The 18,127-nt window shown below is 37.0% G+C and overlaps 1 protein-coding gene across 32 annotated transcripts in view; it reads left to right on the forward strand.

Moving 5' to 3' along the window:
- DLG2 (discs large MAGUK scaffold protein 2) overlaps positions 1–18,127 on the forward strand; it is a 1,074,248-nt gene that overhangs the window by 645,118 nt on the left and 411,003 nt on the right. For all 32 annotated transcript variants that reach the window (XM_054071916.1, XM_054072001.1, XM_054072006.1 and 29 more), the window contains one exon: positions 406–459. In XM_054071916.1, the coding sequence (XP_053927891.1) occupies positions 406–459 (54 nt within the window). The remainder of the gene's footprint in view (positions 1–405; positions 460–18,127) is intronic.

The following is an 18,127-nucleotide window of genomic DNA, read 5'->3' on the forward strand; positions in this document are numbered from 1 at the left end:
ATAAGTTGATCATCTTGGTTTTGCTCTGACAGAAAAAGTGGGCTTGTAAGGTAAGGGAACCTGAAACCCTCACCCCTAAGGTCCCCTGACTGTAAGTAGAATGCATCACATTTCTTATAATCCTACTCTAAAATGAATGACTAGTTTTTATGTATTCAGGATATGATCCAAAACCTAAAGAAGCTGAAAATAAAGATCACAGTGAGCTGTGGTTTGGAGGTTGAGAATCAATTTCCTTCATTCTTATGTGACTGAACAGTACCCAAAGTTATGTACTGTTGAATAACTTGAATTCAATGGGAAGATGGGCTTTTAGACTTCAAATTTAGTGTATCATTATGGGCATCTCAGTATCAATGAATTTCGTATTTTTAATTTTCTTTTCTCTTTTTCTCCCTCTCTCAGGCAAGCCCTGCCCCTATAATTGTCAACACAGACACCTTGGACACAATCCCTTATGTAAGTATTGAGGTTTTTATTAATATATAGAATTTGTTTCTTTTCCCACAGAAATTCTAGTCAATATTGCATAGAAGTTATAAACAAGTCTTGCAATTAATCATGACTTTCACAGCTATGCAGGTAATTTTTTTTTCTAGAAGAAAACAGGAAGGATAATTGCATTTGGGTGAATTGTAGCGTATTATATATAAATAATTTTGGTTTTAGACTTTAACACATAAATTCTAACTTACTAAAACCAGTCTTTCTTTGAAAAAAATCTGTGACTTCATGACCTTTTTTCCTTATCCAGTTACATAAAGAATCTATATTTCCTTTTAGAGCAGCATGCACCCTCCTAGCTTATTAGGAAGATACATAGATGCACATCGTAATATTAAAATGGTGCAAATAGCTCTTCATTTGTCTGTCTGTATTCCTGCTGTAGATGAAAACTGTTTACAAGAAAGAACAGCACACACTAGATGACGTCATGTTTTCTTATTAATGTATCTTTTTCATGGCTTATTGAAAAAATAATTTTACCCTAAAACAAATTCATGTTTTTATTAGAGTTTAAAAAAATCTGCTTTTCTACATTTTAGATTGCAAAAGCAACTATAATCAAAGATGAAAGACATAGAGAAAGACAAACAGAATACATAATAAAGAGACTAACAGGCTGAAATTATAGGAAGCAAGAAAAGCAAGTAGTACAAAGCTAGTCATGCGGTATCTAATCTTTCTCCTTACATCCTCTTAGTTATCATTTTAAAGCTCCTAATCAATGTTTTTCATCTGTTGTTTTGTCCACATCCGCTTTTTATGATACCAATATGTAAGCCTAATTATTTATCCACCTACACAGATTATATTGCCAAGGTCTGTCTTTTACAAGACTATTGATAAGTTTAATAGCAGTTATCCTGTCCATCTTTTGCTATTCATATAGCTTAGAAATTATTGTGCAGAACACGTGTAAAAATCATAGCCAAGAGCAATTTAGAAGAATGACACTGCTCTAAAGCAGAAGAGAATTAAATCCCTTGTTGGGAATTTCAACCACTGAGAAGGGTGGAAAAGTTAAATAAAATTTCTCTGTTCTTAAGAAAGCATTCAGCTTTCTTAAAAGGATTCCCATCATTCCCAAGTCTCAATTTTCCTTCCGAACATCAGAACTATCTGCTCTGTTCTCACTTTCAGTAAGTCTAGCTTTTCTTCTGTTTTTAATGAGACATTTTTCACTTAGTGTTCTGTAAGCCTACCAAGAGGGACATTGTGAGCCCCAGTTCTCATTTCTAGGGCTGGACTTGTGCCCAGGATACTCTGCAGCTACGATGTTAGAATTCCTAAATACAGATGAATTACACTTGTGACAAAATGTTCAATCAATATGATTTATTCCCATAACATAGCCTATCAATACTTATACACTTTTATACTAGTCTTTTTTACTAGTGTTTTATATAGCGTTTATCCTATAGTTTTTATACTACTCTTCCTTCCTCTTAAAAAAATCAAAGGCAAAAAAAACAAACGCATTCAAAAGAAATATGGAGAGTAGACTGAAAAGTGCCTGTGGGCTGTTTCGGTCACACATGGTTTGAACCAAATAAATAAATAGAAAATGCTTGTTGTAAAAATAGACAATTCTGAAGTAGTTGCCTTCTCTTACCCATTGCATGGGAGGTGTTATGTCCCTCAGATATGGGACACAGTAGCACTACCAAAGAAGGACTTATTTAGATGAGCTGATAACAAACATCAAGGTGAAGCGTATCTGCTTGAGCCCAGACCAACATGATGCCCTCCAGGACAGGGATTTTTGCTTTACAAATAAGCGATTCTTTCTCATCAGGATCTGTATGCTTGAACATTCTCCAAATGGCAGACAAAATGACCTCTTCCTTCAATCTAATATTTGGGAGAGAGGGCTGGGAGAGCTGTGTTTTCCTTCCTGTCCCCAGCACCGATTCAGTCTAGTTTGATTTGGCTTGATTTTCTTTTCAGCTAAAAGTAGCTGTGATGTAAGTGGGCACAGAGTAGCAGTACCCCTCTTGTAACTGCAGTGTGCTAAAGCACCTAGAAGTGCTGATCTTCAGGGCCAGAGTCATCATAGATCGCTGCTATTCAGCTCCTGTTGACAAGCCTCAAAACACAGCTGGAGCCTGGGAAGTCTCCTATGGAAAGGACAGACAGAAACTGGACTATGTTTCCTCTGATCATGTTCTTTCCCTCATATCCTGATTTTCTCTAGTCTTTTTTGGTGAATCAAAATAATCTTACTTTTCTCTGAAATCACTAGGCACAACTGATCGTCTGATAGATCCTTAAATAAGGTCAGGCTATTTTCAGTGTTGTTGCATACCAGATGGGGAAGTCTCATTATTTCATTTAGCTGTTGGCTCAGTAGCGCAAGAAACTTGTCTCATTGTTCTGTGTTACACGATGTACCTGCAATGCATTTCCACTTCAATAACAGCTCTGCTCATCCTCCCTACCATCTTCTTCCAAAAGTTTTCAGAGGGATTGGAACTCACAGCAATGATTTGCATTCACAAAGCATTTTCAAATGTGATGTCTCCGCTGGTCCATCAGAGAGAAATTTCCTTTTTACAGTTGGGATACAACCCGTAAACTTCATGATTTGTCTCATTAACATTCTAATGATTTAAATTCATGTAATTAAACCTTTTGGTTCTGTTGACATTCTTCAAACCTTTTGACTCCTTTTCTTTGAAAAAAAACATCCTGTGAGGGGCTGTTTTTCATCAGTGTGCTTTTCTAAAATGAGATAAAAGAAACGGTCTTATTCTATTATACTGCATGTTCTTCCTTATAATTTGGGCCTGCAGCAAGTAACAGAAGAAACAGTTAATTAGCTTTGTTTCTAGGTTCAGTAGCTGGAAAACTTTGGCTTGCCAGGCTTTGGTCGTGGGAATAAATTTGATAGGAAGCTTCAGTGGTACAAAATTATTTATTCTGTGGCATTTTAAGCATAATTAAACATTTGGGGGAGTTTATTTGTTCTCTGTTCTTTGCCTATACATTTTAGATCTTTTTATATATTGAGTAGCATTAATTTAATAACATATGAATCATTTCAACTTCTCTGTTGCACAGAATAAGCCTTATTTAGTTCTTCTTTCTTTTCCAAAATGTCACGTAGTTAAGTTAGGTTGGCTGTAAGTCTGGCTTTGCTGCATCACTTTCAGATATTGATATAAAATTTCTATTTATTTTATGATGGAATTTCATTTTCCTTTCATGTTAACTAAACATTAATTTAAGTTTACTCATGTACCATTGTTGTTCCTTTCCACCCCCTGCCTTGTCACAGTGATATTCTCCTTTCAGTCCCAATAAATTCCTTGTATTTCTTTATTCTTCCATTGTCTTTCCAAATTACTATTATTGTTATTAGTAGCAGTAGTACTACTACTATTAGTACTGCTATTTTTTGTTATTGTACTACTCGTTTTCTCTCTAATTCTGCCATGTATGCTGAGTTCTGTGTAGACACACTCAACTTGTTTCCTAAAGTGGGGATTTTCATCCTACCTATGATAAGTTTTCATGAGCTCTGTTCAAATCTTTGGGTTGTTTTACATATACCTGAGCATCGCCACGCTGGTGGCTGTTCGGCTACTTGGGTGTATCCCTGCTCAGGGACCCCAGGAACTCAGACCCTTTTGGAATGTAGTGGTTGATCTGTGACATAGAATAATAGAATTATTGAATAATTACGGTTGGAAAAGACCTCTAAGCTCATCAAGTCCAACCATCAGCCCAAAACCACTCCTACTAAACCATGTCCCAAAGTGCCACATCTACACTTCTTTGGAACACCTCAAGGGGTGGAGACTCCGCCACTTGCCTGGGCAGTTTGTTCCTGTGTTTCACTATTCTTTCAGTAAAGCAATTTTCCCTAATATAGCTCCTGCTCAGTCAAGTGTGGGACCATGTTAGTGCCAAACTGGGGAAGTTAGGAAAGTTTTCAGCTTTCTCTGTCATCCCAGACAGCCAATGCACCTGGATTTAGCACATTAGAAGGAGGTACCCAAAGGCTTAAACATAGGCTTCAAAGAAAGCGTATTCTGACTGTAAAAAAAATGGTGAAAACCTGCCGATTTCTGAGAGACAGTCAGTACTCTAATGGCTTTTATCAGATAATATGAATGTAGGCACAGCCTAAACCTAAATACATGAATTGGAGGAGTGAGGTGGCAAGATATATTCCTACAATAAAGCATAAGTCATGTGGTATTACATAATGAATATTGAATGTTATACATAACTATGACTGATCCGCAAATTTTTGAAGACAATTGTAATATAAGAGTAAAAAGAATTTTTTGTCTAAAAGGGTAAGATCTGAATTTTCACAAAAGTAGGAGTTAGGTTCGCTTTATTAATTAGTATACTAAAATATGTAAAAATATTAATATCTAAGTATCTGTATTTTCCCCATTGATTTATCTTCTGAATAAATTTGTTGCTTCTTTCTTAATCAGTTTGATCATAGTCTTGAAAGTGAGATTGCACATCTTATTATCTCTAATGACTCATATTTTCTAGACTGTTAAACACCATTTTTGGTTTTTTGTTGTTTGTACTCATCTTTCAGTCTGTCAGTTAATGTGGATTACAACTGAAAAGCTAAATCTGGTAGAGCTCTATGCTAGTTTTTAAAAGCTGTGTTGGCTTTTCTTCTCTCGTTCAGCCCTTGAATTGTGTCACAGCACTGTTGTTGGCCCTGGCAATTGCTGCTGTGTTCTGCATGTCATCATTTCTGCAGGGGGATAAGAGATTTTTGTTTTATAGTAGCAGTATCGACAAGAAAGATTTAAATCATATTTATAAAATATTTTGAGATCATTAGTGTAAAAGGTGCTACATAATAGAAGATTAATGAACTAACATAAAACAACTCCCCTTAAAAATGCAAAAATAAAACAATCTTCATCCTGCCATCTGATGACTTAAATGGATTTTGGTGTGATGGATAGCCAAAAAATACAATGTTCCTGTCTGAAACCCAAAGCAAAAGTACAGAAAGGACCTTAGAAACTGATTTATTTTGCCTCTATTTCCCATCCATTGTTTTTCCATCTGAAAATCAATTTATTTCAAACCTTTTCTGTTAAAATACACTGATTTAGTAGCTTCTTCACAAAAGGACCAAAGTCATTTTGAATTGCTTTTACTGGGTTTCCCTTTTAAATTGTCACAGAGCTATCAGTTATTTTTATCACTCTGACAAAAATTGTATAGGAAAATTATATTATACATATTATATTATATATTATATATTATATATTATATATTATATATTATATATTATATTATATAATATTATATATTATATAGACTTCTATGGGTGTAAGGGTGTGTGTACACTCTGCTTCTCTATGACCAGCTGAATTTCATTTTTGATTTGTCCAAGATAATTTGTCCATGAGATCAGAAACTGATGTAGAATGCAGGCTAGAGTTATTTGAAGCACTTGGAGTTCTGAGTCAACCTAGAACGGTATGCCTCAAACTGACCTAAATTAAATGTAGTTTGATTTATTTTTGTTTTGCTCTCTCTAGCATTGAAGTAACTTTTGCTTTGTTGTCAGTTTTTTGATATATTACACTACAGACCCACAGTCAATTTTACTGGATTTTGCACCAGTAAGCTGAAATCAGTAGATAGGGTGTGGGGGTTTGCAAGAATCCTGTGGTGAATATAACTTCTTGAAAATACTCTTTTGTAGTGTAGTCCATGGTCTTCAGCCATCAAACCTCTTGCCTTCCACAAATATTACTGTTCATTTTAGTTTTTAGTCTTTTGCATACAAGGCTTAGCCAGGGTATATAATTAAGAAGCTAGTAAAGCACTTTAAGTACACCAGACCATTCTTGCATGGTGATAGCTTTATTCTGAATTACTTTGACGTGAAGTCCCATTTCTGAACTGAATTGAGAAACATAGTATAAAGAGTATAGTAATAATTACTTATCTATAGACAATTACTTTGTGGTTTGAGACAATAACACTTCTAGGTAGATTTCACTGTATTTTAAAGATGTAGAACTTAACTGAAAGCTGTTGTAAAAAGTGAAAGAAGAATTTGCACAGATGCCATTATCTTAATAGTTAATTGTACAAAAGGAAGATCTTTCCAGTTCCATAAGACTTTATTTTGGAATACTTTAGATATTAGTTAGGCAAAATTCAGAGTACTGTTGTCAGAGACAGATGTATTCCTTCTGCCTTGGGTATAAGAAGTAAAGAGAAAGTAACTGCTCAGTATCGAAGAGGAAACTAATTTTGATGAGAATTGGAAAAGAAAAATATGAGTTTCATGTCTTAGTGGAAATGGAGAGCTTAATTTCTGTGATGCTTCAGTCTTTTAAGATGACATTATCTGAAATTTATTTCACAAGAACTTTTTTAAGGATATTTACTTTTTTAGTCTAGAATTGATTGAAGTTTTTCTTTGCAAACTGTCTCTTAAAGTTTAGGCAAGGTCAGGTTGGATGAAACTCTAAGCAACCTGATCCAGTAGAAAGTGTCCCTGCCCGTGGCAGGAGGTTTGAAATGGATGATCTTTAAGAACCTTCCAACCCAAATCAGTCTATGATTCTATGATTAATAATAACATTGGACAGAAAAATTTCCTTCCTTGCTAAGGAAAAGGAATTCCTTCCTTCTTTTTATGTATTCCTCTTAACTTCACAGAATCACACAATCATTTAGATTGGAAAAGACCTTTAACATGTTTGAGTCCAACCATAATAAATCTGAATGAACACCATTTCACTTTAATAAAACTGCAAAATTAACCATTTAAATCCTCTCTCATTTCCCCCCATTGTTAGCCTGGGATTAGCTGACCCATGCTGTAAAACTAACACATTTTCAGCACAGTTTGAAGAAATGTTCTGAAGCTGCAAGTTATCAGGGCTGGCTGGTTTGGAATGTGACTCATTTCTAACAATAAAAACCCACGCTACTTTTAATGCAGCGATATTGTGAACTAGCCTCAGCAGTAAATTATATTTCAACCATTGCCTAGGTGACCTAGCTTTCTGCACGCAGTAACAAACCCAAATATACCACAGATAATATCTGTTTTTCTGATCTTAAAATTCTGTCTCATAATTTGCTATAGAAGATTGATTTAGTTTGAGGGTAATAGAAAGTAAAGATGCCTACGTGAGATAAATTTCTACTTTGTGGAGATTATTAATAATAAAGAAATGACAATTGAAGTGTACTTTTTTTGTACCTTACATTAACTTATTCAATCACTTGTCAAGTGATTTGTGCCTGTAAATTGTTCTGTGTAGAGATGGGAATAGTTGAGAACTTTGGATTCTTTTTAGTCATAAATTATTAGTGCTGAATATATGATGTTTTATATTAGCTAGGTAGAAAACTTTGATGGATTTTGGCAAGTGTGATTCTTTCTTTCTTTCCAAAGCTTAATTGGGCAGTAGTGTAATCATAACAAAATTAGTCTTTTTTAATGTTCAAATTCAGGACTTAGATTTTGCAAAAGGTGATGTAAAGGTGCAAAAGGCTTCCCGGTGAGGGGATGGGTCACTGACAGGGTTATAGAGGTTTTCACATGTGCACTTTCAATGGTCTGAGGGCTCCGGACTCCTGTTATGCTCCTAGGAACACCGAGATAGTCTGTGATTTGCACTTCTTCTGCCGCCACTGAGTCTCTGCATTCCCTTCTGGGTGTGCAGGCAGGCTTTTGTCATATATATCCTAACACAACATATTCCTAGTATGGGATGAGGCAGAAAAAAAAAGTAGTCCTGAAAAACACCACATCTGTGGAGCAGACTTTTTGGAGTGTAGTAAAGCAGGAATGCCTGTCCAGTGGCCTCGTGGATATCAGACCATTGGATGTGCAGAGATGCATTATACAGAAATCTACCTGTGATGATCACTGAACCAGAACATTTCCCAAACTGCAATACAGTTTACAGTTTAGATGAGGAAATCACAAGTGTTATTATGTCAGGAAACCTGTTGAGAACATATTAAATATACCTAAATTCACTCGTAAATTATGCTCTAATTCGGAAAAAGGATGATGTGATCTTTGCTGCTTTAGAGTGGTATTGCATCATATTAAACATTTTCAAATTATTTCTGTGTTGCATTTGTGAATTTTAGTGTATTGAAAGTATTTTTACAATATTTGTTCTGCTGTAGTTTTTTTTTTTTTTTTCCAACACTGCTTTCTTGATCTGAGTGAGTTTATTGTGCACTGCAAGCTTTTTCTGCTTGTTTTAGAGAACACTATGTGTCAGCATTATTCTTAATCTTTCTTTTGGCTTTTTCATTAGTGATTCAGTAAAGCATCTCTGCTATTGTATGCAGTAGGTTATAGACAATCTTAAGAGCATAATCTTTTTGGGGGCGAGGGGGTGGGGAAATGCATAGAAATTATTTCAAAACTAATATTAAGATTAACCTTTCAACATTTCATCTTTGCATAAGAAATGAAACTGAAGGTGAGTGAAAGTCTTTTTTCCCCTCTCTCTTCGGTTTTATAGAATCATAGAGTGGTTTGGGTTGGAGGAGACAATAAAGATCATCCAGTTCCAAATCCCTGCCATGGGCAGGGAGAGCTTCCACTGGATCAGGTTGCTCAAAGCCTCATCCAGCCACGCCTTTAAGACCTCCAGGGATGGGGCATTCCCCAACTTCTCTGGGCAACCTGTGCCAATGCTTCACAACCCTCACAGGAAAACATTTCTTCCTAATATCTAATCTAAATCTTCCCTCCTTCAGCTTAAAACCATTACCTCTCATCCTATCCCTGCAACCCCTGATAAAGAGTCCCTCCCTGGCTTTCCTGTAGCCTCCTTTAATTACTAGAAGGCTATAAGGTCTCCTCAGAGCCCTCTATTCTCTAAGGCAATCAAGCCCAACTTTTTAATGTTAAAGAAATTTTTATGAAAAATGGGAATTTGTCTCAAGCTGATGCAAATCAGTTTTTCCTGACAGGAAAGCTGAGAAGCACTTGGAACAGTTTCTGAATTTTTGCTAAGTTTAGATTGTGACTGGTGATGGTCAGTTGTGCTGTATCAGCTGCTCCTCTGTGAACAATAGTTACATCAATTTTCTTTCGCTGAGCTTGTGAGGAAGAGCAGAAAACCACTTTGATTTCCTTTCAGCCATCCAGATTGTCCTTTTTTTTTTTTTCTGCAGCAAATTTAATTGGACATGAGGGAGCTGTTCTGCTATGCTTTTAGTTGTCGAGTGCAGAGGACTGTGGCTCCCTGCCCGTATGTACACTAAAGTCTTCCAAGATTTTAAGAGAAATAGTGAACATTTCTGCTGATATAAAAATACCTGTAAAGCAAGTGATTCATGTGAAAAAAAAGCTTTTCCTGTGGAATACATAAATATTTCTTTACAAATGTACTTACATTTTATTTATGTGAAGATTCCTTATTACTCATTTTCATTATTTGTGCAAGTATTTTCTTTACCTGTTCAGGTCTGCTCACTCCTATGAGCAGATTAATATCCACAGATTAATAAATGTAACATCAATTGCACTAATATAAGCCTGGTGACACCAATAAGATTGCAGCAGTGTTACTGAGAGTAGAGTTTAGCCTTCAGCAGTGGTGCTAGCATTTACACATGAGAAGAAAAGAACCCAAGAGAATTCATTGATTATGGTTTGTTCGTAGGCAGTGGATTTAGAGAGTACAAAAGGGAGTATTGACTCTCAACAGTAAATAAAAGTCCTGGGAGACAATTTTAGGCTCGAAAGTGAGTCAGAGTATATCTGATCATTTGACAAATTGCAAGAGATAAGATTATGTTGGTTGTATATTTATTTATTGAGGAAATGGTGCATGCCCATTATGTATATTGTATATGTTTCATTATATTATTCCTATATAAACATGTCATGGATATCAAAGAATGCAGTAAATTATTGTTGTTTTTTCCTTGTTTTGCCAGTTAGTATGCTACTCATTTCTCCCTAAAACTGAGAAAAAATTTCATCATAAGTGTTTAAATGAATCAAGCTTAACCCTCAGTTTATGAATTTTGTCTTTTAAACACTCTAACTAGAGTTATCAACTTTTAAAATGAAATTATGCAAACCGCAGTATTAAAAATTCTGAAAATAACCTTGCAAGTCCCAAATTACAAGTACTTCATAATCTTTGTTGGTGAAATAAGGTCAATCAAGCAATAACAGTTTTACATTTTTGTGTGCCTTGTGCATAGAATGAAATATTATACAGGAAAATAATTTCTAGAAATGGATGAACTGTTCAGAGTGTTGAAAATCATGATGGATTTTCTTTAAAAACTGAAATAGAACAGAGATATAGGAATCTGACAAACTGAAGGCTTACAATAACTCATACGTTAGAGTGTCAGCACTGGCAAAAGTGCATAAGAAAATGAAAGGGGGAGGGACAGCAAACTTTTGAAGCCGTATAGTAAATGGCCTAAATTGCACAAGAGAAAACATAGTTTGGCGGAATGACTGTATCCAGTTCTTTAGAATGCATGATTTCAGATTCTTGCACTGATGTATATTCTAAATTTAAGATAGAGAAATACAAGGAATTTTACAAACCTGGTTTTTTTAGGATGCAAATCTTAAAAGTCTGAAGTGTCTCTAGATAGTCTGTGGGCAGACACACATTCCTCAAATGGCAATTCCATCCAATGACTAAGATGCATGGCAAAAATCATCCCCTCTTGAATCTTCTCTCCAGTGGCTATAAAAAAACATATGTAATAGCATATGAATTTATCTTAGTCTGAGAGAAGGCTTTAAGTAAAAAGAGCTGAAATTTGTATTCTTTTGTTGACACTATTTTGTAGAACTTGGAAGCACTGGCCTGAACAGAATTTGTGCATGAATGCCATTTCATTTCCATTCATTGTGAACCCCATTTGAAATCATGATCTCTGCTTTGATCTGCTTCATGGATTATGCTTATGAAACTGAAAGGTTTTTGATCAGTTTGCATTTGATATACCAAGTGCTTTCACTTTCAAATATGTAAGCAATTTTCTTCTGCAGTGGACTTCAAGAGAGTAGAATTTGGCCTTTTCAGGGTTCTGCTTGTTAGAGTACCATGGGATGAAGCCCTGGAGGGGAATGAGGTCCTAGAATGCTGGTTAATATTCAAGATCTTTTCCTCCAAGATCAGGAGCACATTCAGGCAAAACCACCAAGAATTCTGTATAGATGAACAAACTCAAACACAAAATAGAATCCTACAGAGGGTTAAAGGAAGGGCAGGTAACCTGGGAGGAATATAGGGGAAATGTTTGAGAAGCCAGAGATCAGATCTAAAGCCCTGACAGAATTAAATCTGGCCAGGGATGTCAAGGGCAACTAGCAAAACTTCCTCAGGTACATCAGTGATAAAAGGAAGATTAGGGAAAAAGTGAACCTTCAGTGGAAGGAAAGAGGAAACCTGATTACCCAGGATGTGGAAAAGGATATGGTATTCTGTGACATTTTTTAGTGACTTTCAACAATGGAGATAGAGCACCGGTGGACAAGAGAAGAGTAACTGACTTCATCCAACTGGACGTGTGCAAAGCATTTGACACTGTCTCACATGAAGTTCCGGTCTCTAAATTGGAGAGACATGGATTTGATAGATGGTCAGCTTAGTGGACAAGGAATTGGATGGATGATTGCTGCACTCGAAGGTTGCAGTGAATGGCTCAATATGCAAGTGGAGATTGCTGACAAGTGGCATCCCTCAGGGGTCAGTATTGGGAACCGTGTTTTTTAATACCTTTCTCAGAGACATAGACAACAGGAGTGAGGGCACCCTCAGCCAGCTTTCTGGCAACACCAAACTATCTGGTGCAGTCAACACACTGGAGGGAAGGGTTGCCATCCAGAGGGACCTTGACAAGCTTGAGAGGTGGGCCCACGCAAACGTCATGAGGTTCAACAAGGCCAAGAGTAAGGTCCTCCACCTGGATTGGGCCAATCGCAAACACAAATACAGGTTGGGTGGAGAATGGATTGAGACTAGCCCAGAAGAAAATTACTAAGGGATGGTGGTTGATGAGAAGCTCAACATGAGGCGACAATGTGTGCTTGCAGTCCAGAAAGCCAAATATGTCCTGGACTACATCAGAAGAAGTGTGACCAGCAGGTCTAGGGAAGTGATTATGCCCTTCTACTGTGCTCTCATGAGACCTCACTGGGAGTACTGAATTCAGTCCTGAGTGCTCAGCACAGAAAGGACATGGATCTGTTAGAGTGAGTTCAAAGGAGGCTACAAAGATGGTCAGAGGGATGGTACACTCTCATATGAGGAAATGCTGAGAGAGTTGACATAGTTTATCTTGAAGAGAAGACTCCGGAAGGACCTTATTGCTGCCTTTCAGTACTTAAAGGGGACTGACAAGAAAGCAGGATCAGGACTTCTTACAAGGGCGTGGTTATAGAAAAAGGAGAAATGGCTTTAAAACTGAAAGAAGGTTGATTTTGATTAGATGTAAGGAAGAAAATCTACATTATGAGTGTGTTGAAGAACTGGAACTAGAGAAGTCATGGATATCCCATCTGTGGAGGTGTTCAAGGCCAAGTTGAATAAGGCTTTGAACAACCTGATCCAGTGGAAGGTGTCCTTGCCTATGGCAGGGGGCTGGAATAGGATGATCTTTAAAGTCCCTTCCAATCCAGGCCATTCTGTAAATCTATGACTCTGTGTTGTTTACTTTCATGGCTTCCAACCAAGAGTTAACCCTTCCACCATTGTTCATTGCCAAGCTCCTGCTGCAAGAGTGCAATGCTAGGTTTACCCTTCCCCAGAGATACACCAAGCCCCTCTGCTGCTCTCCACTAGCAGATCTCAGCAATGCCCCTGCAGATGAGGTGAAAAATGTAGGCAAACTGAAAGAAAATCTGTCAGATGAATGCTGGCCCAATTCCCTGATCCCCTAGTGAAACCAATTCAGTCATAGGAATTCCTGCCTGCTGATATGCTAATGTGGCCAACATCAGAATCTGGACAAAAAAAAGAGAATACAAAGGAAAATTTGATGGTTCAGATTGTAATGGATAGGATTTTATCATATAACATGTAGGATGCATAAAACAACAAGAATTCCTAGGAGGAGATTATCAAGATACATTTTTCAGACTGTATTAAGTGTCAGACCTATGGAAATAAATAGCTAAAAACCCCATAAATTTTTGCTAAATAGGGGAAACAATTGTGAGGAGGGAGAGCAGCAAGCAGGTGAAACCAGAAGGAAATCCCCTATCTAGATGAGATTTTGAAACTACGTTTAGGCAGGTAAAGTGAATCACGTTAAAGTTTATGTGAAAAAGATTAGAAGATGGAAAGCTAATAATGAAAAACTGTTTAATTCCATAAGTATGTGCACACGTGTCTGTGCTAGACAAAGAGAAGAAATTTGGAGCTAGTAAGAAAGAAGAAACAAGTAAAAGACATGAAAAGAATGAAAATCAGAGAAGCAGTGGATGCTGAGTTAGAGACATGAGAAACTATGATTAGATGTAACGGATGGTGATTCACAGTAGATACAGGAAACATGATTTTTCACTGAACAAGGTTTGAGAAATGAGGTAGGGTAAGATAAAATTAGAGATCTGGGAATCAACCAGAGAAGAGTAATAATGTTTACTTGCGAAATGGGTATTTTCTCCAAGAGAATGGAAACAAGAAAATTCAAGGTAACAGTGAGGGAGGAAGAAAGAGAAGAAAGGATGACTACTGTACATGAAGAGTGAAGAAGGCTGACCAAAAATTAAGACCTGGAGAAGGATGTAGGAGACATCTAAGAAGAAAAGAATTAATTAAAAAAACACCCCTTTTGAGCATGGTGCAAATTGATCATGACTGTGCTGCAGATCTTTACAGGTCTTAGCCAAGACCTGAATGTGGGTTCTTGGAGCTCTGCTAATTGTGTGTTGAGGGTGGCATCTTCCCTGAAGGATGTACAGTGACCAGTGGTCAAGTGCCCTTTAGGTATCTGTCGAAGCATCACAAATAAGCTGCACTTGTGTTGTAAGACCAATTCCTGATTAAGTATAAATTTCTTTCTAAAACCATATGGTCTTTTACTCTTCATTCTTCATAGCAAAACGGTCATATTATCACATGAAATTTTTAGTTTACAGTAAATATTCATTCAAAAAGCTTAACATATTATCCTTGTTTCCTAAATGAAATATGGACAAAGAAAGGAAGTAGATTTCATTATGTACAGTGATTAAAAGTTAATGTGGGTTATCCTGTACAAAAAGCCCGTAAAATGCACTCAACTCACTTAAAGAAGGGCAGCATTAAAAACTTTGTGGCAGCCTCTTTAGGACAGTTTGAAAGCACGAAATCATCATACTTGAAAAGAACACAGACAACTTTTTTGTGTATGCCTCTATGCAGTGAGAAGGGAAATTTTTAATGCTCTTGGAAAACAATATCTAAAGGTGATCAGCAGGTTTCCTTTGACAATTAATGAGGAAACAACCTAAATATGGAGATGTTAAAGGGCTAAATAAGGATCATGCTTTTGTCTCACTGATAAAATATAAATCATGAAGGGCTATTTAAATCTTAAAGGCATTTAACTACCCAAATTATGACTTTGATGTTTCTGAAATGTAAAATGGGATGTCTTAATTATGTGCCAGATTGGATATTTTCTAAATATATCCTAGGGTTACTTGTACAATAAGAATTTGGTAATCTTGTATTCTGGTAAGGTTTGTGTGGTTAGGCAATTGGTGAAACAATACAACCGAAAGAATAAAATCTGCATCTTCAGTGAAAATCATTGGCGGAGTAGTTATCTTCCTATGCATATGATAACAAAATCAGAAGAAGAAGTCTTCTTTCTTGAAGACAGCTGAAAAGCAATATCCAATTAAATATAATTAAAATGGATTTTGTTTGTAATAAAAGTCTACAGATGTTGCAATTTTTAGGCAAAACAGTCTCTTCTTGAAAATAACAAACAACTCTAATGACAAACTTTATTGGAAAGAATAGGTGCAGTAGTTTCAAAATATTGCAGCTGTATAAATTGTAAGTAGTCTGATGCTGTTGTTGCCACTATTGTAGTACAGTTCTTATCATTAACATTCATATGACAAGTCTATCTTATTGAGTGGGTAGACGTTGTTGTAGATATGTAGAATTATGGCAAGAAAGAATTAGGCAACACTTTTTTGAGTGTAAGCAGGTCTATCAAATCAAATAATTGCTAAAGTGTAAAAGGTATCAAATTATTATTATGAGAAAAAACATATCTATTAAAGTCTAAACAAAGTGACAGGGTATGTGAAAGTGAAAAACCTGGTAGCAATTTGTTGTCATGGATTTGGGAAATCTATCATTATCTGTAGAATTTTCATCAAGGGACTGCTTCAGCTGCTTATGTCATCCTTAAACTGCACTAAATGAGAAACTGTCAGCCTCTGGCCTGGATGGGTGCACACTCTCCTGGGTTGAAAACTGGTTGGATGGCCGGGCCCAGAGAGTGGTGGTCAATGGAGTTAACTCCAGCTGGAGGCCAGTCACAAGTGGAGTTCCTCAGGGCTCGGTACTGTGTCCAGCCTAGTTCAATGTCTTTATCAATGACCTGGATGAAGGCATTGAGTGCAACCTCAGCAAGTTTGCGGATGACACTAAGCTGTGTGGAAGTGTGGATCTGCTGGAGGGTAGGGAGGCTCTGCAAAGGGATCTGAACAGGCTGGACCGCTGGGCTGAGGCCAATGGCATGAGGTTCAACAAGGCCAAATGCGAAATAGTGTGCGAAAAACTCCTTTTTTTCACCTGTTCCTTACTTCCTATTCTCCTGGAAGAGTCATCTTCTTCTTAGCAAATAAGTGAATTCTAGTAGTGATTACAACTTTATCAGGAAATCTCTCTTGAATGCTGGAATCTGGATAGCTGCCATAAGTCACTTCTTTTTCTTAAAGACATTTTCCTATCAAAGTTCAGAATAGTCCTCCTGTATAATAGGTGCAGATATAAACAAGGCAATTGTTACTTTACTTCTGCAAGTAGTTGCTTTAAATACTGGCACTGGAATTATGTTAACTTATTCTACAGGGACTGTAGTTTATCACACTCCAAATCATGAACATACGTAGGGTCAGGAGACTGAGAAACCTTCTCTCATCAAAAGTGTGATTGTGATGCTGTTCCTAAACAACAGGGCAACAAAGGCCCTCAGAGTTATCTAAAGGTTTCATGTGGATCTGTTCCTCATGTAGCACTTATGTGTTTTGTCCCGGTCAACAGAATGTTTTTTGTTCTGTTGGAAGTAAAGTGTGATTGCCTAAAGAAAAGATGGAGAGGGGCTCTTTGTCAAGGACTGCAGGGATAGGACAAGAGGCAACAGTTTTAAGCTGAAAGAGAGGACACTCAAGTTAGATATTAGGAAGAAATTTTTTCCTGTGGGGGTGGTGAGGCACAGCAATGGGTTGTCCAGAAATGTTGTGGAAGCCCTGTTCCTGGAGGTGTTCAAGGCCAGGTCAGATGAGGCTTTGAGCAACCTGTTCTAGTGGAAAGTGTCGCTGCCTATGGCAGGAGGGTTGGAACTGGATTATCCTTAATGTCTGTTTCTACCCAAACCATTATATGATTCCAAGATCGTGAAAGAGACACATTTTGATTCCAACTCTGTGTCTTGAAGAAGGGACATAATAGATTGCACCTTGTGTATTTATTACCTACTTTTGCCAGAGTCCTCTGGACCTGTTACTCTCACAGGCATTGTTAAACACTTTTCCTCCAAAGAGGGGAGATCAGTGTCCTGAATCCAAGACGGAAGCCAACAGCACCATATCTTGGTTTTGAGCTTTTGAAGAAAGAAAGAGACCAGATTGTCCCTTGGAGACATCCTAACCGGTTGGGCTTGTGAGAGCAGGTGCTGGATTTCATGCTATGAATATGCTGCCTGTTACAGGTGCAGACAAGCCCAAAAAGGCAATTGAAAAAGCTGCTAAACCAGAGATCTGGTCTTTCACTGCTTTGTAATTATGAAAGAACTTCGGCATCCTTTAAGCAGAACTTTGTTGACAGTCTATAGTTACGAGTAATGCAGAGAAAACAAATTTAAGGCAAGTGCTCCTAAACTTTACACATCATTTTTAGATTCTGTACTTAGAGAAAGGAAACATCAAGGGCACAATTCATTTAAGCTAGATGAGGTTTCCAGTGTTGATGATCTGAAATGAATTAAAACCTAGAAGTGCCTTTTTCTTTTGGCTGAAGAGCTGAATGACTACCTCACATCTCAGCATTATAAGTATCAACATTTGGTTGGTACTAAAGGTGTCTCTTGTATCAGCCTTGCATTCTTGAAATATGTGAAAGAATATTCCCAAACTGACTTAGAAATGCTGATGATTTTGGAGGAGAAGAGAATGTTGTATGAAAATGTTTGGAATCTTTCATAGTTATCTAAAATCCTGCAGGCCACAGCAAATTTTGCTGTGTGCTTTCCGCAATCTGATATACAAACCAGAATTTGGAAAATTAATGTAAAGAGAGATATAGGAACAGATTCCCACTACTTGCAAGTGATGGAAGTTGCAGGTTCACATGCCTTGTTTAGGTGCTTTGTCAGGCCAGAGACTACCAAGTTCAAATGGACAAAAACAGAGGGTATGCCTGTATGCTGTTAA

Source organism: Cuculus canorus, chromosome 1 (genome assembly GCF_017976375.1).
Source record: "Cuculus canorus isolate bCucCan1 chromosome 1, bCucCan1.pri, whole genome shotgun sequence".
In the NCBI taxonomy this organism is placed as follows: domain Eukaryota; kingdom Metazoa; phylum Chordata; class Aves; order Cuculiformes; family Cuculidae; genus Cuculus; species Cuculus canorus.